General features: G+C 33.6%; 3 protein-coding genes across 3 annotated transcripts; 1 reads left to right on the forward strand and 2 right to left on the reverse strand.

Annotated features, from left to right (window-relative positions):
* Positions 1-906: 906 nt before the first annotated feature.
* LOC145582139 (putative copper-transporting ATPase HMA5) lies at positions 907-7931 on the reverse strand. Its single transcript, XM_081639161.1, has 6 exons — positions 7612-7931; positions 3502-4893; positions 3151-3405; positions 2913-3035; positions 2177-2656; positions 907-2033 (listed from the first exon to the last, which is right to left on the reverse strand). Exons 1-6 carry the CDS (start codon positions 7927-7929, stop codon positions 1617-1619), a joined length of 2985 nt encoding a protein of 994 aa, XP_081495287.1. The 5' UTR covers positions 7930-7931; the 3' UTR covers positions 907-1616.
* A 5594-nt stretch (positions 7932-13525) lies between these two features.
* LOC145582150 (putative copper-transporting ATPase HMA5) lies at positions 13526-17803 on the reverse strand. Its single transcript, XM_081639168.1, has 6 exons — positions 17170-17803; positions 15262-16653; positions 14921-15175; positions 14687-14809; positions 14044-14523; positions 13526-13951 (listed from the first exon to the last, which is right to left on the reverse strand). The coding sequence occupies exons 1-6, from the start codon at positions 17467-17469 to the stop codon at positions 13535-13537; spliced, it is 2967 nt and encodes a 988-aa protein (XP_081495294.1). The 5' UTR covers positions 17470-17803; the 3' UTR covers positions 13526-13534.
* Positions 17804-19074: 1271 nt separating this feature from the next.
* Positions 19075-20109, forward strand: LOC145567788 (uncharacterized). Its single transcript, XM_081627171.1, has one exon. The coding sequence runs from the start codon at positions 19075-19077 to the stop codon at positions 20107-20109; it is 1035 nt and encodes a 344-aa protein (XP_081483297.1).
* The last annotated feature ends 1855 nt before the right edge of the window (positions 20110-21964 follow it).

The following is a 21964-nucleotide window of genomic DNA, read 5'->3' on the forward strand; positions in this document are numbered from 1 at the left end:
ACTGCTGGGGTTCAGTGTAGTGGGTTAAGTCCAGCTGTTTCAGAGCCAGTATTATTGCCTAGTTCGTTTAGTGATGACAAAAAAAGAATGTAATTTCCCATCACCAGTTTCAGAGAGTGCTGATATGGAATGTGATTTCCAATCAGATTCATTTGGTAATGATATGGATTGTGAGTCTTTACCACCTTCTCCTCGGGTTGAAGTCCCTCGTATGCATGAGTTTGTTTCTCGACATGGTTCGAGTTCATCCCTTCGGCTTTCTCCTTCAAATTTACAGCAAGTTATGCAAGGCAAGGTCATTCAGTTCTACCATTCTAAGTCTATGTCGTTAATGTCAATTCGGGTTCATCCCAGTAAAACTTCTATCCAGACCGAGGTCCCCCAAGATGTAACTTCTAGGGAAGCAGAGTTCTCTATTTCCACTTCAGTTAAGTCCCCTAGTGGATTGGAGCAACAGGCAGTGTCCACTTTAGAGTTCCTAAAAGCTCCTATTTCGCAGTCCACGTATGCTCCGGTTTTGCAGTCTTATCAGGAGGAGATGATCACCTCTATTACGACAGAGGTCTCCCACAATGTGAAGTCCAGTGTAGCGATGTTCCCTACCGTTACTTCACAAAAGGTTTCATGTGATGATGATCGGCAGACGGTGCCCATTCTAGAGTCTCAGCCGGTTCTCACTTTGCAGCAGTCCACAGGTGCTCCTGTGATGCACAACAATTCGGAGTGCATGACTACCTTTTCTGATTCTGATAGTCAGATGGGAGAGATGAATTCGCAGGAGTTTGTGGGAAAAGTTTGTGTTCCAAGTTATCAGTTCTCCACTTTGCATTTCAGTGCCTCGGGGCAACCACTTCATCGTCGTCAATCTATTTATCACCCTCGTTTTAGGAAAATTAGTTCTTTGATGGGTCGACCTATATCACATGCAGGATGTCAAGTGGTTCGTGTGGGTGCAAAGCGTGGTCGTGGGCCTAGTGTGGACTTCAAGTACTCCAACTTGGCTCGAATAAAGTTTGCTCGCAAGTGTCTTTTTGGGTTTGTGTAGTGTAGTTGTTGGTTGCTTTCTTTTTATGTATTTCTTTATTAGTACTCATTTTCAAAAAAAAAAAAAAATATGCGTGTTTGCTGCTGACAGATATAACTATACATTATGTTTCTTACATTTTGAATTACTCACCAACAAATGCCAAGAGAAATTTATACACTAGCATAGAGTAAACATATACTACTATGTGATTTATAAAGAAATTGACCTGATCCTACAACAGATTGAGCTTATTGTTTGCTGCTCCAGCCTCCCCTCCCGCCCATAAGGTTCAGAGTTTGTTTTTCGATCTAAACCAACGTTGATAGAGTATAAAATATATTCTTGGGCCTCAACCATCAGCTTAACACTTTGGTTGAGTTGGTCCTTGAACAAATGTTTTCGTGTACAACATGGAAGGGAAATAATTGGAGCACTTTTCTTGCCACTTTACGAACCTATTTACAATTTCATGATTTAGCCAAGTATAAGCAGACCTTGAGCTTATTGATAGCTTACCAGTACATATGTACAAAATTATTGTAGCTAACACGATTGCTCATCTTATCATGTACTAGCTAAGTAGGCGTTTTCACTCTACCCTTATTTCCTTAACTTGAAGGGTGTCCAATATCTTTGGTTTTTTGTAATTCTTCAGCAAGAGTGACCAACAAACAACGCTGACCGATGAAGCAGCCATAGCCGCTCCTGCAATCCATGGTGGTAAACGAAATCTCAATGAGGGGAACAAAGCTCCTGCAGCAATTGGGATACCAAGTATATTGTAACCCAAAGCCCATATATAATTCCATCTTATCCTAGAGAAAGTTTTCCTTGAGAGGTCGATGGCAGTTATGACATCCTCTAAGTTGCTCCTCATCAGAACAATATCTGCTGCTTCTATGGCTATGTCTGTTCCAGCACCGATTGCCATTCCGACATCAGCAGCTACTAATGCTGGTGAATCATTTATACCGTCTCCAACCATTGCAACTACATAACCTTCTGCCTGTGTTTATTATCACTTCATCAGTGAGGTGAGGAGTTACATATATGTGTCCATAACTTCAATTTAACAAGTATTATATCACAAATATCAAAGGATTAATTTCTCAAGGTAATGCTTCTAAAGAAGAGTAACCAAAATCTGACCTGTAATTCCTTTATTTTCTCTGCTTTTTGCTCAGGTTTAGCTTCAGCAATCACGGTCTCAATTCCAACTTGTCCGGCAATGGAGTTGGCTGTCCCCTTGTTGTCACCAGTCACCATAATGCTCTCAACGTTCATGGACTTAAGAATAGATATGACTTCAGGTGCACTCGGCTTCAGAGGATCAGAAATTGCTATTACTCCTGCAACTTCATGACTAATGGATACCAGAATGCCTGTTTCTGCCTTACCTTCGGCTTCTGAAAGCAATTTCTCAGCCTCTGCTGGGATGTTGATTCCTTGGTTTAACATCAAGCTCTTATTTCCGATAAGAATCTCCTTATCGTTGACTATGGCCTTGACACCATGACCACTAATGGCCATGAATTCCCTTGCTTCTGCCCAAGTTTGGTGTTCTTTGTCTTTACTAAACTTCTTGGCATACTCGACGATGGCTTTTGCTAATGGGTGCTCACTATTGACCTGGAAATCATTCCCTAATATTATGTCAAGAAAAAGGAAGCGTGATTTGAGAATTACAAGTATTGAGCTAGAACATTCATCTTTATAACTCAGCCAATTCTAGAAACAATGACTAAAACACTCTGCATCTGTTCTGAAATAAGTCTAACATCAAAGGACTATCAGAAGTATAGAGCAGAACATTGGGGTTTGTCAACAGAAAAATAGGTATCTTTGAAATTTTGAGAATCAGCAAGTTTGCAGAAAAATGAACTACCTCTACAGCAGCAACCAGCTTATAGAAGTCCTGCAGCACCATTTGTCTCAGAAGTCGCGTGCTGACAACTACTGGCTTGCCCTCTGTAAGAGTCCCAGTCTTATCAAACACAATACAATTAACCTACAAAAGTTTATTAGAATGTTGGAGTGTATTAATAGCTGCCAGGGTGTCTCCTTAAACTATAGTCCATCCATTTTAAGCTTATTGAATCCAAGACACAAAAAGTACAACATACCTTGTGAGCAGTTTCGAGAGCTTGGCCTCCTTTGATCAGTACACCTTGAGAAGCACCAATCCCAGTACCAACCATAACTGCAGTTGGTGTCGCTAAACCCAGAGCACACGGGCAGGCTATGACCATGACAGATATGCCAAATTGTAGCGCAAGCTCAAAACTGTCCATTGATGGTGGTATCCATGATTCGGGGTAACTGTGGAATTTTCCAGCTAAAAACCATCCAAGCCAAGTTGAAATTGCAAATAGGATAACCTGGGGGATCAAAGCAGTAAGTAATAAACAATTTAGAATTATCTTAATATAGTTCAAGCTTGTAAGGAATCTATATATGCTTGCTAAGTTACTAACCAATGGTACAAAATATCTAGAAATATGATCAGCGAGCTTCTGCACAGGTGCTTTGTTCATCTGTGCTGATTCAACCAGTCGTACAATTTGAGAAAGTGCGCTTTCTGATCCAACGTGTGTTGCCTTAATATGTAAGGCCCCATTTTGATTTACTGTCCCTCCTATTACCAGATCACTCACCTTCTTAGGTACTGGTCGTGATTCTCCTGTTATCATGCTTTCATTGACATAGCTTTGCCCCCAAACTACAAAACCGTCACAGGCTATCTTTTCCCCAGGAATGACTTTAAGCACATCATTCTTTTGTATCAATCTGCTGTCAACTTCTTTCTCTTTCAGGATCTTTCCATCTGCATCAAGAGTTAACAATGTCGCCCTCTCAGGGGCCAAGTCCATTAGCTTGGCAATTGCTGCAGATGTCTTTCCCTTCGCCAATATCTCTAGATACTTCCCTAGAAGTACAAAGGTAATAAGCATAGAACTTGTCTCAAAAAAATCTGTTCCGTCAAACTTTTCTGATGTAGCAGCTCTAACCACAGTGTACACCGAGTAGAAGTACGCTGCATTTGTTCCCAACGCAATCAAAACATCCATATTAGCAGAACCATGCCTCAATGCATTGTAAGAACCAATATAAAATCTCCGGCCTATAATGAACTGTATAGGGGTTGCTAATACCCACCTTATTACCTCACCAACAGTTAGCATCTTCAAAACTTTGGTGTCAAATACTTCTCCAACACCCGGAATATACATGAATACCATAGATGTCAGAAACACTGGTATCATAAAGATTAAACTCCACATCAATGATCTGTAATACTGCTTAATTTCTTCCTGTTTATGTGAATTTTTTCCATTTTCTTCAGGATATATCATCGCCTTGAGATGCCCTGAGCTAGCTGACTCGATCACTTCAATAAAGTCTCTTGGTCCTGTATTGTCAGACTTGTAAGAAACAGAAATTTTCTGAAGTTTTAGATCAATGTCTATATTTTGAACATCGGGGAGTGCTTGAAGTGAATTCTCAATCATTCTCCAAGAGTGTTCTGTTTTTATCCCATCAACCTTTAGATGCACCTTGCATCTATCTTCTCCTGTAGCAATAAGAACAGCCTCAAACCCGCTATCTTCTACAGCTTCTAGTAGCTCATTGTAACTAACAAGCTTCGGATCATAATGAATTTCTGCTTCTTCAGTAGCTAATGCAACTTGTGCCTTTTTAACACCGTGAACTCCTAGGAGACTAGTTTCGATGGCATTTGCACAAGAAGTGCATGTCATTCCTCTAATCCTTAACCGGCATACTTGATTGCTTTCATCGTTTATAACATCAGCAATCAGTTCAGCCTCGAAGCCAGCATCCACAATGGCTTCAAGGATTCGTTCTTCCTATAAAACATTGATGACACTTTTTATTGGTCAGAAAAGATGAAAGAATCTGAAATTTTATTGCAAAAAATTTCTTTAAGCATACATAAGTTTGATAAGTAGTCATTAACACTTATAAATATATAAATGAATAATGCAATTGGCATTACAGGTACTGTGTTCTCTCAATATAAAATTATGCATCCAAATTTCTAAGTAAACTACTTAGATTTTTTAGCCTTTTCTTTAATCGTACACAAATTTTAAAAAGCAGGCAGCTTAAAGTCATAGATTACATATGGAGGACTTTTTATAGGTTATACTTCATTGTTAACGCCTTAATGGCTATAAAGTATTACTCCCTCTATTTCTAGATGTGTTCTTCCTATTAACAGCACATGTTTGCCAATACAATTTTGACAATAGAAATCTTTAGTTGCATATTAATAAAAAAAAGAATATAACAATTAAATACTATGAAAATTGAAAATTAAAGTATATGTTGAATTGTTGAGGCAATAAATAAAACATAATATGAATATGTTATATTTTATATATTGGGTGTATTTTAGAAGATTATCTCATTTAATGAATCATGTCAACATTCCAAATGGACAAAATAAAAAGAAATAATGGGAGTACAATATTACTCCCTCACTTCCTATTTCTTTGCTCCATTTAACTGTGCACGGTCTTCAAGATGCGTCTTAGGGCATGTTTACATTTACTGAGCTGAACTGAACTGATTACAGCTGAACGGAATTGATTGGAGCTGAACTGAACTGAAATTAAGCTGAAATGAACAGACCCTTAAAACGTCTATATCTTTATTCTCTTCATTTTTTATTTGCATCACTTTCTATTTAAGGGTGTTTTTTTTATGCATCACTTCTATATTTGGTAACTTTATATTATATTTTATCATTTTTTTTCTCTTACTTTAAATCTTATTCAAATTATTATATCATTTCTCTCTCTTCCATGGTCCCACTTATATACTAAAAATATATATCATCTCTCACATACCTTCTCTTTCATGGTCCCCATTTTACTTTTACTATTATAATTTATTTATCTACTTACAATATTATATTACTCTCCTTAAACTTTGTGCAAACCCAAGTGATGCAAGTAAAAAAAAACGAAGAGATTATTTTCATACACGTAAAAATTATAAAAAATGTGATATTAATAAAATATACAATGAGAAGAATCTAGCAAAATCACTCATGCATGACTATATTATCTTTTATAAATTCACAGTAATTCATGAAATTTTGACCCAAGAAATAGCAATGAATGGGGCAAAAATAAAAGGACGGAGGGAGTATAAGGGGCGTTGCTTGGAATAACATGCCATTTGCACCTTTTGAGTACTCCCAAAAGATCAAAAACAATGCTAGTGGGGGACTAGTGGCTAAGGCTGCGGGTCCAGATGGTTCTAGTGAAGGTGCCCAAGATGTGTCCAATGGTGGATTCATAGTGCTGGTTAGTGGGAATGGTATATATGGTAGATAGATTGTGTGTGATTCTTGGAATGAAGTGGTAAGTTGGTAACATAGTTTGATGCCCTAATTTGGTAATACGTAGTATATTGAATAGATCATAGATGGAGTACCTTCAACTAACAAACCTTTTTTTTTTTAATTCAATATACTAGTATTTGTCACTCTCTAGTCAGTAGTTATCAATGTCTTTATCTTTTTTGTTGCTATACACTAAAATTTTATTTAGATTTTATTTTAGTTTCCCGTAATAAATATCACTAGGGAGCGGACATATTGGTAATACACTACGTATATTTTATTTTATATAAGTAGTATGGTATGACATAATGCATGTATTAAATATAGAAATTAAAGAGGAGAGCTAAATACTTCATAAGTTCATAACAATTTTTACATTCTTGCTTGATAAGGTTGGCTAGCTATCACCTCCTTTAAGCTATAAAGTACTCGTATTATAAATAAACTTAATTATAGCAGTTATTATTAGCAATACATTAAGAGAAAAACTATTGCACGTAAAGCTTATTTTAAGATCAGACCTATATATCTTATTATTATTATTAAGAAATTTTTAATAAACAAATTAAAGTTGACCACCCATTATGTAAAGCTTGTTTCCCACTAACGGAGTGATTTTTGTAAAATTAGAGAATTGTAGAATGATCTTTCCCCCTTTACAAATCATTGGAGAAAAGCTAATTTTCATATTATATTTTTAAAAAATCAAGCAATGGGATTAAACAACCACATTTAAAGTCAAGAATTAAAAACAAAACTTTTAAACTAACTAACTTCATATATTGATATCTTAAACAAAAAACATTGCTTAAATTACTCTAATTTTTCACAAGAAACATAGCATTTGTTTTTGCACATATATATATATATATATATATATATATATATATATATATATATATATATATATATATATATATATATATATATATATATATATATATATATATATACATACAAGCAAGTCATATTTTTATCATTTAAATTTTCAAGTACGCATTGAAAAAATTATATTGTATATAAAATCCGATTTTTAATTATATATAGAATGTGAAACAATGAATTGGAAAAAATCTAACAAAGTTCTATATAATAATGTTTTAGTTTACTCCATGGTAAGAAAACAATGTGATTAATCAACCATTAAAAAAAACACTTTTATTATAAAACAGAGGGAATAGCAAAAAAGAAAGATAAGGCAAAAAGAACTTACATTAACAAAGTTGGGATAAAAAATGACTTGAGCTTTATTATTTAAAACATCAACAATAGCCTCTTTAATCCCCGGAAGTCGTTTAATAGCCTTCTCAACAGAAGCAGCACAAGCTGAGCATGTCATTCCCATCACTCTAAACAAAGCTTTCCATTCACTACTCTTACACCCTTCTTCCATATTTCCTCTCATCGACGTCGAAACTCCTTTCGGATACTTGGGCATTGAAGGGTTTTGAACTCTCGGGGATAAAAGATCACTCCTACTGTCATTGCATATGCACACTAACGTTGAGAATTTCACGCTTGTCATAGGCATTGACCTTTTTGTAATGTTATTGTTGTTGGGTTTTTAATTTGATGTTGCTTTGCTGGAAGAATACATGGAAAAATGATGTAAATTGTAAGCAAATGATTCTTATTATGTATATATAAAGTAAAATGTAAAAAGTGGTATAACTTTTGAAAATCTAGCCTGTATTGATGAGTGCGCATTAATTAGTTTAGAGTAAATTGGAAGTAAAAATAAGTAATATAATGCTGAATTAATCGATGTATTAAAAGTTGACACACAGTTCCTTTTATAGTTTGGATGAGGTACTTTACATCTTTATTTTAAGAATAAGAAATGGATAATTATGATAAATCTCTCCACCATGTAATTAATTGTAACTACGTTATATTACTTATATATGGGTGGTTTCCAAAAAAAAAAAAAAAAAAAAAAAAAAGAAAAAAGGTTATAATGGGTAGTGTGTGCACCATGCAAGTTTTGATTAATGCTTTTCGTAGTGGGATAATTCTTTTATGACAAGGTTGATAAAAGTTAGCAACGTAATATGCTACAGTACTACTTTGTTCCTTTGAGCTGCTCGATCTGCTCTGCAATGTGTTGGAAACTCGGCTCTACAGTGTGTTGAAAGCCCTGCTTTACTCTATTGAAATCTATTCTGCTCTACTTTGCCCAGTAACACAAAAAATCAGGGCCTAACTATCATACGAGAAATATATATATTTAGCTATGAAAGCTTTCTAATTTTTGAATAATTCAGTTTCGAGACAATTTTGTTACTAGCTAGCATGACGATCCAGGAATCCCACATCTTTATTTATCATTTTCACGATTTTGCTTGACGTACAATTAAGGGACTAACTTAAAGGGGATGAATAAATGGATCTCTAGCTAATTCCCTATCAATATCATGAATTCATTTCTCATGACTTCTTCCACAATAATGTATATATCGACTAATCGACACTTTATCATTTCATGAGTAGCAAGTATAACTTACCTTCAACCTCATAGTGACATATATCTCATATCATACAATTAATAATAAACAACAATGTAATGCAAAATTTATTTGTTGATCACTATTAGTAACGCATTCAAAGAAGTATTATGTTGCACATACTTGCATTAAAATTATAGAAAACTTTTAGTGATTGGTTAAATTAGTGTGTCAAATTTTTGAGATGACTCATATCATCACTTAAATCACTTTAGTTGTTATTAGTGTAAAGTTTGTCAATTCTAAAAATCTTAAATTGGTGGATCTAATATGCTTACAGCGAAACATACCTTTACCTAAATTGATGATTAAAGAAAACTTATCTTTTGACTAATTGTGACAGATTAAAAGAGAATGATGTAGAAATATCATAATAAGCCACTTTCTTACTTATTTGAAACAAATTTGATAATTGTAACAAATAGTACTAAATAAAATGATAATGGGATGGGTGGCGGTCCAATTTATGTGAATAAACGTTGATAGTAATTAATAAAATACATTTTGAATTAAGCAAAAGTAGGAGGTTTTGGGTAAAGTTAAGTGATTCAAAACACACAGAATTATTTTTCCTGGATTTTCCATTTTAAAATGTTTCTCTTGGATATTGTTTGTGGGGGAAAAAAGCAAGATATTCGGTTGTCAACTTTGTTTCTTCTTCACATGTTTTGTAAGACTTTATATTTCAATAATTGAAAGTGCATGTTTTAATATGAATTTTTAAAATTCTGCTTCCATTTATTTTGATTTCTAATTTGATTTGATCTTGTATGACTTTCATTAAAGGTTTGACTCATTATCATTAAAAATATTGTTTGATTTAATTAATATCGTCATTTATTTATTATTTATTATTTTTTTTATAAATCGTAACAAGTTGATGTAATAATAAAAATCTTAACTGAGATCACAAATTAGTTATACTTCTTTCTCTCATTATAAGTAGTTGACATGGTTTGACTATTATGCTCATCCTCTAATTTAACTACCTTTTTTAGTTTATAGCTAGGTGGGAATTTTTTTATTTTTTTATTTTTTTTTTTTTTTTTTTGTGTACTTTCAATATATCGATTCTTTATAATTTTTATTTATAGATAATCAAATATATTAGTCGTTGGTTTTACGCTTTGACAAATGTAATAAATAATCATGTGATGCCAAGGTACTATAAAGAACTAGAGAAGTATTTTATTACTAAAACTAGGTCAAAAGTCAAGTATTGAAAGGATTGAGAATGAAATAAATAGGGTTATTAGATGCATCATGATATGCATGCAGCATGCTTCATGCCTCCACCCCTAGAGAATACTATCTCTACACCAATTACAAATATCTTCTAAACAATTTTTTCATTGTTTCCACCTTTGATGAAGTTATGCTGAAAATAAATCATAGAGGATTAGAGGTCATTCAAATCTATTGTTAATTAGCTAGCCTATCAAGATGAAGTAATATGTTATATGTACGTATGTATTAGTTGCACTTACTTTCAAGTCAGACCATTTTTGGTTGAAGTTAAAATCATATATACCTCTGTTAAAAAATGATAATAATAAAAAATAAAAATAAAAATAAAAAATCTCCTATACGGAATACTCTTTTTATTACTCATGTATTTCATAGTCAGAAAGCACTTTTTACTAAAACTTGTGTAATTTCTCCACTACTCCACTAAGAAGTCTAATTAGACAATATTTGTTCTCGTCAAAAAAGTTAATTATTAAAAAAAAAAAAGGCGTTTTCAGTTGCTCCACTAATTTATTATTTACTTGTTGGACTATAATTGCTCGGATTAATAGGTGAAGTCTCCTTCAAAATTCTATTTTACTTGAAAAATATAATACTCTTTTATAAAGTCTTTTTTTTTCTTCGCTTAACAAAAATTCATATTAAGTAAAATTAATTTCAATTCAGTAAAACTATAAACTTATATAAAATTAGAATCTTAAACTTATATAAAACTCAAACCATGAGTGCCTGAGCAGTAATGCACCAGCCCTGTTTTTTTGAGCTTCTGGGCAGAGCAGAGTAAATTTCAGCAGAGCAAAGCAAAGCAAAAGCAGAGCAGATTTCAGCCGAGCCGAACAGAGCAGAGCAGATTTTTTTATTATTATTATTATTATTATTATCATTATTATTATTATTATTACTATTATTATTATTATTATTATTATTATTATTATTATTATTATTATTAAATATTAATTATTATTATTCTTAAATATTAATTATTATTATTATTATTTATTATTATTATTATTTATTATTATTATTATTATTATTATTATTATTATTATTATTATTATTATTATTATTATTATTATTACTACTACTACTACTACTACTACTAATATTATCGCATTATTATTAAAATCAATAAATTTTTAAAGTTAAATATTAATTATTATTATATTAATTATAATTATTATTAAATATTATTTAATTTTTATTATTACTAAAAATTAATAATTAGTATTATCTTTAAATATTAGTTATTATCTTAATATAAATTGCTATTATAAAAATCAATTATTGTTATTATAATTAATATTATTAGTTATAAGTATTATTATTACTATTAGTATAATTACTATTATTATTATTATTAAATATTAATTATTATTGTTATTATTATTATTATTGTTATTAATAATTATTAATAATTTAATATTATTATTATTATTAAATATTAATAATTAATTATTATTTTTTATTTTTTATTTTTTATTAAATATCAATAATTAATTATTGTTATTATTATTATTAAGTATTAAGTATTATTATAATTAAATATTAATTATTTATTATTAATAAATATTAATTATTTATTATTAAATATTAAATATTAATTATTTATTATTATTATTAAATATTAATTATTATTAAATATTAATTATTATTATAATAATTTAATATTAAGTATTAATTTTAAGTAGAGCAGAGCAGATTGAAGCAGAGCAGAGCAGATTTCAGCAGAGCAGAGCAGAGCAAAGCAGCTTTAAAGAACGGGGCCCAAGTGTCATCTCCTTCTTTATTTTTTTTAATGTATAGTTTTATTGTTGATTTAATCTATGTATTGATCTGAAAGATGTTTTAATCGTATTCTCCATATTCAATAGTTTTAATGAATATATCTCGTTGTTTTGATCAATGTTCAACTTTCCTCTCCCTAATTCTTTACTTTTTCTCATAAGAAAATACGGCAAATACAAGTTCATGCCTCAAATAAATTTGCGAAATTCGTTAATCTGATGGCATGAATTGTAAATAACATGCAAAAACGTGTCCCTTAGTTTAAGCAAATCGACATTTCACCACAACTCCGTTAACTTGGATTTTGGACGCCAACTTTACGCCAAGTACAATAGCCGTTAGTTGCATGTTAACGCTTGTTAGTTTAAGAAAATATACTACGAGTAATTGAAAATAAATTAATTATAAGTTTGTAACCCGATTAACTTTCTACAATTCCATGCATTGGACTGACCCAAGGCTAGTTAATATAATTTGATGAGCATAGATAACCATACGTGAGTGAAATAATTCTCCTATCTAATGTAGATGCCAATTTCATTTTTTTTTTTTGGATTAATTTACTATGTAAGACAGTAACTAATATAAATACTTAATTTAAAATCATTATATTGGACTATACTTTAAGTAAAATCATTCCTTTATAATATGAGTTTTTATACTGATTATATATACAAATTAATATAAGATGCTAGTATTAGAAAATTTCAAGAGTATACGCATAAGGTTTAAAAATGTTTCTATAATTATATAACTCCAATCACTTAAAGTGGATCTTCATGTTGGTGGAATGTTGAAAAGTAGTGTATTGTGGAGAATTTTGCATATATATTGCGTGACGGCTTGTAAAATAAGTATTACGCCCAATTTTTTATATCTTGTGCTTGGTACTTATGAGATTATGCGAGTGATGAGATTATTAATTAAAGAGAAAGCATAAAATAATTAATGTACCACAAAATTCTCATCAGCAACCAATGCAAACTAGCCTTTTGACCCGTTCGATGCACGGGTTGTTACTCGGATAAATTATTTTCAAATAAAGGTATACTTTTCATAAATTGAAACTTTTTATATAGTATACAAAGTAATTGTTTCATTGCTAAAACTTAAAAAAAATGGTTAGAGTAGAATTTTGAAAGAAGATGAAGGATTAAGTATATATACATGAAGATTGTGGAATATGAAATGACGTATTAGTTTAAGTTATAATTTAAGTGTAGGAGATGAAAAGACAATTTTGATTATAATTCATACTATATTTTATTTAATATGTACAAATTATGGTGGAAATGAAACACTTCATTTTCTTTCTAGAATTTCCAAGTTATAGAATGCATAAAGACTTGAACAAAAAAATTAAGGGAGGTGACATGTGGCATATGGGATAATGAGTGACTTGTGATGACATGTGTCATGTGAAAATATGTGGTTTGTGTTTTTAAATACTAAGTATAGATTAGTGTAGCACAAAAATTTCCATCACAAAACATATATACATTTTTGCATGAACACAAATCATAACTCAGCTGCACAATTTATAATATGTACACATTTTTGACAGATTCACAAATCACAACCCTGTATATGTTTATCATATCATTCAACCCTTATTTCCCTGACGTCAAGAGTGTCTAACTTCTTTGGTCTTTTGTAGTTCTTCAACAAGAGAGACCAACAAACAACACTGACTGATGAAGCGGCCATTGCAGCTCCAGCAATCCATGGTGGTAACCGGAACCTCAGTGAAGGGTACAAGGCCCCGGCAGCAATAGGGATCCCAAGCACATTGTAACCCAATGCCCATACATAGTTCAAACGTATCCTAGAGAAAGTTTTCCTGGAAAGATCAATGGCAGTTATGACATCCTCTAAATTGCTCTTCATCAGAACAATATCAGCTGCCTCAATTGCTATGTCTGTCCCTGCACCGATAGCCATTCCTACATCAGCAGCTACTAATGCAGGCGAATCATTTATTCCATCTCCGACCATAGCCACTATGTAACCTTCTGCCTGCATTTGTTCTTAGTGAATGAGACACTTGTGTAATTATGTATAAGTAATTGTAACATTGAAATACTAAGTATATAACGATATATTATTACCTGTAATTCCTTTACTTTCTCTGTTTTCTGTTCAGGTTTTGCTTCAGCAATAACAGTCTCTATTCCAACTTGTTTGGCAATGGAGTTAGCAGTGCCCTTGTTGTCACCAGTGACTACAATGCTTTTGATATTCATAGACTTAAGGATAGATATGACATCACGTGCACTCGGTTTCAGTGGATCAGAAATGGCTATAATCCCTGCCATAGTACCTCCAATCGATACTAAAATACCAGTTTGAGCCAAATCCTCTGCTTCAGCAAGTAATTCCTCTGCCTCAATGGGGATGGCAATTCCTTGGTCCAACATTAAGCTCTTGTTACCAACAAGAATCTCTTGGTTTCGGACTATGGCCTTTACACCATGACCGGTTATTGCAACAAATTCTTTCGCTTCAGGCCTGATTTGATTTTCCTCATCTTCTCCAAACTTCTTGGCATACTCGACTACTGCCTTGGCTAATGGGTGCTCACTATTGATCTGGCAATGATTTCAGAACCATTAGCTCTAACTAGGTTAGGTAATGTACTCTTTGGATGCAATTTAGTTGGTTAGAAAACTAGTTACTTTATATATATTGCATATCTCCTACATCAAATTACCAAAACATAAATAAGGTTGTGACTTGTGAAGAATAAATTACCTCAGCAGCAGCCACCAGTTCATAGAACTCCCGAAGTACCATTTGAGTCAAGAGCCTTGTGCTCACAACTAGAGGTTTGCCTTCTGTGAGAGTCCCGGTCTTATCAAACACAATGCAATTTACCTTCAAAATAGTTAGGATGACAGATTACCTTATTAATTTCTTGTCAATGTTAAATGCAATGTGGTATTCAAGCAAAGACTGCAGCATACTTCGTATATGATATATATATACCTTGTGAGCAGACTCCAGAGCTTGGCCACCTTTTATGAGAACACCTTGAGATGCACCAATTCCAGTACCAACCATAACCGCAGTAGGTGTTGCTAATCCGAGAGCACAAGGGCAGGCTATAACCATCACAGAAATGCCAAATTGTAATGCGAGCTGAAAACTATCCATAGATGAGGGTATCCATGATTTTGGATATGTATTGAATTTTCCAGCTAAGAACCATACTAGCCAAGTTGAAATTGAGAGAAAAATTACCTGTAAGAAAAAAATTTAAGCATACTTTATAAAAAAAATAAGAACAATCACATTTTTGGTGGTATAGAATCCAAATGATTACTTACCAAAGGAACGAAAAATTTGGATATACGATCAGCAAGCTTCTGCACAGGTGCTTTGGCCATCTGTGCTGATTCCACAAGACGGACAATTTGAGAAAGTGCACTTTCTGACCCAACTCGCGTAGCCTTGATATGTAACACTCCATTTTGATTCACTGTCCCTCCTATGACTGTATCCCCCTTCCTCTTGGGTACTGGCCGGGATTCTCCTGTTATCATACTTTCATTCACATAGCTTTGACCCCAAATTACAAAACCATCACAAGCTACTTTTGCCCCAGGGAGAACTTTCAGCACATCATTCTTTTGTATCAATCTGCTATCGATTTCCTTTTCATTTATGACATTCCCATCTGTGTCCAGGGTCAATAGTGTCGCTGTCTCAGGGGCCAAGTCCATGAGCTTGGCAATGGCTGCAGATGTTTTCCCCTTGGCCAAAACCTCTAAATACTTTCCTAGAAGAACAAAGCAAATGAGCATTGAACTTGTTTCAAAGAAATCCGTTCCCTCAAAGGTTTTAGATGTTGCAGCTCGAAGCACAATATAGACTGAATAAAAGTATGCTGCATTTGTTCCCAAGGCAATTAACACATCCATGTTAGCAGAACCATGCCTTAACGCTTTGTACGACCCATAATAAAATCTCCAACCAATTATGAATTGAACAGGAGTTGCTAGAACCCACCTTAGTACTTCTCCAACAGTAAGCATCTTCACTATTTTAGTATCAAACACATGTTTAACACCCGGTATATACATGAAGACCATAGAGGTCAGAAACACTGGTATCGTGAAGATAAGACTCCAGAGGAATGCTCGATAATACTCCTTAACTTGCTCGTGTTTATGAGAATCTCTTCCACCTTCTTCAGGATATATCATAGCTTTGAAATGCCCCAATCCAACTGATTCGATCACTTCAATAAAGTTCCTAGGTCCTGTCACATCAGGCTTGTAAGAAAGAGAGATTTTCTGAAGAGTCTGATCAATTTCTACAGTTTGCACACCAGGATGTGCCTCAAGTGAACTTTTAATCGTATCCCACGAATCGTTTAAGCTTATGCCATCAACCTTGAGCTGCATCCTGCTAATATCTTCTCCAGTGCTGATAAGTTCAGCTTCAAACCCGCTATCATCTACAGCTTTCAGTAGCTCAATGTAACTTATCAGCTTCGGATCATATTCAATTTCAGCCTCCTCAGTAGCTAATGCAACTTGAGCCTTTTTAACACCTTGAACTCCAAGAAGACTAGCTTCAACTGAATTTGAGCAAGTAGTACAAGTCATTCCCTTTATTCGTACCCGGCATACTTGAGTGCTTCCTTCACTAATATCATCTTGGATCAAAGCAGCCTCAAAACCAACATCCTCAATTGTTTCACGAATTTGTTCCTCCTATAAAATTGTACTAAACTTTTGAAAAACTAATGAAAAATGGATTTGTAACCAACTAAATTAAGACAACAAATAAACAAGAAAACAAGAATCAATTAATTGTATATTTCAAGAACAAAAACATTAATTTTAGTTTTACCATCAAATAAATATAGCATTTAGATTCGAATGTAACCCGATATAATCTGTTATTGAATCAAACAATTCATCACCCATATATATGACTTGAACTGAATCAAATATGAACAACCCATTTCCATTTTGCACTTGTAACAAAAACCCTAATCAAAATCAAATTTTAATTGAGATTTGTGTACTCCAATTAAATTGTGTTCTATTCATCTATTGATAAATTAAATCATATTTAATAGGGTTTATTTTTTTTCAATTGAATATAAACCCCAAAAAAAAAAAAACCAACCAAAATTTTCACATACCAACCAATAATATATAATTTTACATACAAAAAAAATGACAAAATCGTAATCAATAAAAACACATGAATTGAGCACTCACATTGACAAAAGAAGGATAAAAGATAACTTGAGCCCTATTATTCAAAACATCAACAACAGCTTCTTGAATACCGGGAAGTCGTTTAATCGCCTTCTCAACAGAGCCAGCACAAGCAGAACAAGTCATACCAATAACAGAAAACAGAGCTTTGGATTCAGACCCTTCAATCTTCTCCTTCTCTTTTGTCGAAACGCCTTTCGGGTATTTCGGCATCGACGGGTAGTGAGGCCTCGCCGATAAATCTGCCCTGCTCCACTCATTCCGAAAGCACGCAAACGTCAAGAATTTGGCTGCCACCATTGATGAAAATGTCTGGTTTTTTTTTTTTTTTTTTTTTTTTTTTGTTTCTCTTTTTTGTTTTTGTTGTTGTGCTTTACTCTGTTTCACAATGAAATGCTGGGGTTAAACTAACATTATGCAAAAGTTAGTGTACACGCTAAGAAAAGTTGGTTGGTTTTAAAGATTGTGACAAATTGAGTTTTTTAAAATATTTGTTGCCGGGAAAAAAGTGGATGTATCGAGAAAAAGTCAAAAGTTTGTTAGAAAGTCAACTTATGCTATACATACAATGGTACAATTACTCTATATGTACTGTGTTGCTACATCGGCATGAATCGAACAATATTGCATAATTATGTCGAAGTATGATATAAAATGTACAATTATAAATTTATACCGAGTAATTTCTAAGAAATATGTCACATATTGCATCTAATAAATTTGAGTTAAATAATGAGATTTCGGTCTAATAGAGTTCTCCCTATCTGAAGAAGAAAAAAAAAAACAAAATAAAACATAAAGTGTTTTTAATAATGGGCTCCACCATGACAAACACTTAGAAAGTCAAACAATATTTTGGTCACTTTGCTTATTATGGGAAAAAAAAAATTGAGTTAGAGGAAGAGAATACCTGATATATTTTTTATTTATTACATAACAAATGCAAGAAATCCAAGACATTTATTAATAATTTGATTTAAATGCTTTTATATTATAAATTGTGACCAAGTTTTTCAATTATTAGCATATTTCTTCAATTCATTTCTAATTCTAAAACATATACTTCCTTTGTTTACTTTTAGTTGCTGCACTTTGAACTTTTAAAATTGTCGATGCAAAAACTTTAAGTGTTGTAACTAAAACTGAATAGAAAGTATAATCATGCACGGTCTAGTTAATTTGTATTAATTAATACTTACAAAGTAGGTATTATATATTTTTTTGTTCATTAATAATTATATTAAAGATATGCATTGGCAAGGAATGACACCCATAAAACAAAATTCATCTGTAAAAATGGAGGTAATGTCTCATAATACAGAAATTTTGTTAAAAAAAAAAATTACAAGAACATTTTAGAATTAATGTATTATTTGTCAAACAATCTAATTATACTTTGTATTAGTGGTATCATAGGCCCACATAATCTATGCAAAATGCAACAATTGAACAAGTAATACCTTAAAATTAAATAATTTTAAGTAATTCAATCCAAAAGTCAAAAGCAATATGAATATATATATAAGATGTGTTGTAGTAGGCCGCCTTTATGTCTATGGCATCATTGTGAAATCTTTATTCTATATGAATAAATGAATAATTATAAATTTATAATTGGTACCACGATCCAGCAATCAACTTGTCTAATAAGTTGCCTCTACTACGTAATTAAACGAATTAAAGAATGATACGAGTATATGAAACCAAGTTTGATTCTCTATTACTCCAGTATATTTTTTTTTTTTAAGACAAATACATAATTATTATTTGAAATATATATTATTTGGACATATTCTACATTGGATAATCTTTTGTTTTGAACAGTTTGATGCTCAAATAAAGATAGAGAGACACAGGTAGGGTTGGAGCTTGGATGGAAATTTTACTACCAAGTCCGCCTATGCTATGATGCTTCATCAGTTTAGTCCTTCTGATGGGGTGTTTCCCATTTCCTCTGCATGGTGGAAGGTGTTTTGGAAACTGCCTATTTTACCAAAACTGCAATGCTTCTGTTGGAAATTCCTACATAATGCTTTACCCTTATTCGGGACTCTTCAAGCTCGTGGAATTTCGGTAGACTCAAATTGTGTTCTGTGTCATAATAATCAGGAGACGGTTGATCATTTGTTTCGTGACTGTTCCTTTAATTTATCAATAGTCTTTGGTCTGCCAATCCAATTCTCCAGAGCCTTACGGTTCGTGGCAATCAGCCTTTTTTCTGTTTGGTTTGTTGATAAGGTGTTCCTTTTACGAAGATCCAAGTCTTGGGAAGCTTTAATGGTTTTGATTTCGTTTTTATGGGCAATTTGGATAGCTCGTAATCATAAGGTCTTTAGGCGAGCTGTGATTTCTCCAGCGTTTATTTTCCTCACAATGCAAGATTGGACGACGTCGAGGGGCTTAGCATCTCAGGAATTTAAGTCTTCTTCTTTAGTTCCCAGCATTGGCTCCAGATCTCGGGCAATGCCTGGCACAAAGTCTTCTTGTTTTTCTTGCTGTCTTCAGGGTTCCTGGGGTTCTTCCTTTGATATTTGTCTGGTTTTTTATGGAGCTTTCAATGCTCATGATAATGCTACAGGAGCAGGTTGGGTTTTTAGAAGACCAAGTTCGGAATTAGTGATTGGTGGGGGATCCAGAGCATTTCTTTCTTCCTCTGCTTTACACTCGGAGTTGCAGGCATTGTTATGGGCTCTTCGATCTGCTGGTCATCGTGGTTTTAGAAGTTTGTTGATTTATACGGACTGTTTCTCTTTATTATCTTTGCTTCAAGACAAGGGAAGTAAGGATATCTCCTGCTGCTGGTTGATTCAGGATATTAAAGATTTGATTCGTAGATTCTCTGCTTGCGAGCTCAGAAAGGTCCCTCGTCAATGGGTTGCTCCCACTCATTGGTTAGCCGCCCAGGGTCGTCGTCGTCAGTTTTTATTTTGGTCTTTTTAGTTGTTTTTTTTTCCTTTGTTTGTTCGTCTTGTAAAAAAAAAAAAAAAAGCATGAAAAATGATAATAAAGCAAAGTGCGTTGGATATTGTAGAATAGTGTAATTCTCCTTAGCGGAGGCTTTCTCATTAATTGAATATATATAGGATTTACCACCTAATCATGAGATAACCTAAATTACACAAAGATATATTTTACATAATATTAACAAGATAATATAAACATATTATCTAACACACCCCCGCAGTCGAAGCGGGAGGAGGTCGAATGCTGAGACTGTCTCTGAAATCTAGGAATAGTTGGCGAGGTAACCCCTTTGTGAAAATATCCGCATACTGATATGACGACGGAACATGTAAGACCTTGATCTCACCAAGAGCGACTTTATCGCGTACAAAATGAATGTCCATCTCAATGTGTTTGGTACGTTGGTGTTGTACCGGGTTAGAAGATAAGTAAACGGCGGAGATATTATCACAATAGACCAAGGATGCCCGTCGAATAGGGCAATGTAACTCAAGAAGTAGGTTCCGGAGCCAACATAATTCAGAAACAACATTAGCGACACCTCTATATTCTGCTTCGGCACTTGATTTGGACAATGTAGCTTGTCGTTTTGCTGACCAAGAGACCAGATTGTCACCTAAATAAACACAATACCCTGAAGTGGAGCGTCGAGTGTCCGGGCATCCTGCCCAATCGGCATCTGTGTACGAAGTAAGTCTCGTAGGTGCAGAACGGTACAAATGTAGACCATGATCATAAGTGCCCTTAATATATCTAATAATACGCTTAAGAGCGTTAAAATGAGGTTCCCTGGGAGCATGCATAAACAGACAGATCTGCTGGACAGCATAAGCAATGTCAGGTCTGGTAAAAGTAAGGTACTGTAGAGCACCTGCAAGGCTCCTGTAAAGAGAGGGATCCTTCATTAGCTCACCATCATGAGCACTAAGTTTCGACTTAGTGTCGACTGGAGTGACAACCGGCTTGCAACTGTCCATTTTTGCCCTGTGAATAATTTCCTCAGCATACTTACTCTGACAGAGGATCATGGAGTCCTTTGTTCTGGTTACAGAAACCCCCAAAAAATAACTCAACTTCCCCAGATCAGTCATGGAGAATTCGGACTTAAGAAGAGCAATAATATCACATTTGAGTTGTTCGGAGGAGGCTGTAAGAACGATGTCATCAACATAGAGTAAGAGATATGCAACATTAGCACCATGTCGCAAAATAAAGAGGGAATTATCACTTTTGCTGCAAACAAAACCAATCTGCAAAAGATAGTTAGCAAATCTTTGGTACCAAGCCCGAGGAGCCTGTTTGAGACCATAGAGAGATTTGTTAAGCCGGCAAACATGTGTGGGAGCCTCGGGATTTACAAAACCCGGTGGTTGATGCATATAAACGGTCTCTTTTAAGTCACCATGAAGAAACGCATTTTTGACATCTAATTGATGAATAGGCCAGTCCCTACCCAAAGCAATACTCAAAACAGTACGAATAGTTGCCGGTTTCACCACAGGACTAAAAGTCTCATCACAATCCACACCAACCTGTTGAGACTTGCCATTCACAACAAGTCTTGCTTTGTGTCTTTCCAAATCACCATTTTCCCTGTATTTGTGTTTAAATAACCACATACAACGAATAATATTGACCCCTTCCGGTCTTGGAACAAGGTCCCAAGTATGCTGTTTACTAAGAGCATTAAATTCCTCATTCATGGCGGCATTCCAATTATGGTCAAGCATGGCTAATTTCGGGTTTTTAGGAAGTGGGGAAATAGAAGGAACCGTAATATGAGCTTGATATTTGGGGTTCAGCTTAAAAATCCCGTCTTTAGCACGTGTGG

This window comes from Chenopodium album, chromosome 2 (assembly GCF_948465745.1).
Source record: "Chenopodium album chromosome 2, dcCheAlbu1.1, whole genome shotgun sequence".
Classification (NCBI taxonomy): Eukaryota; Viridiplantae; Streptophyta; class Magnoliopsida; order Caryophyllales; family Amaranthaceae; genus Chenopodium; species Chenopodium album.

Coding starts and splice junctions, on each gene's coding strand:
- LOC145582139 (XM_081639161.1), bottom strand. CDS start 7,929: ATGCCTATGACAAGCGTGAAATTCTCAACGTTAGTGTGCATATGCAAT. Junction 4,894..7,611: donor TTTATCCCAACTTTGTTAAT/GTAAGTTCTTTT, acceptor AATGTTTTATAG/GAAGAACGAATCCTTGAAGC. Junction 3,406..3,501: donor CTAGATATTTTGTACCATTG/GTTAGTAACTTA, acceptor TTGATCCCCCAG/GTTATCCTATTTGCAATTTC.
- LOC145582150 (XM_081639168.1), bottom strand. CDS start 17,469: ATGGTGGCAGCCAAATTCTTGACGTTTGCGTGCTTTCGGAATGAGTGG. Junction 14,524..14,686: donor AACTGGTGGCTGCTGCTGAG/GTAATTTATTCT, acceptor AATCATTGCCAG/ATCAATAGTGAGCACCCATT. Junction 13,952..14,043: donor AGAAAGTAAAGGAATTACAG/GTAATAATATAT, acceptor GAACAAATGCAG/GCAGAAGGTTACATAGTGGC.
- LOC145567788 (XM_081627171.1), top strand. CDS start 19,075: ATGATGCTTCATCAGTTTAGTCCTTCTGATGGGGTGTTTCCCATTTCC.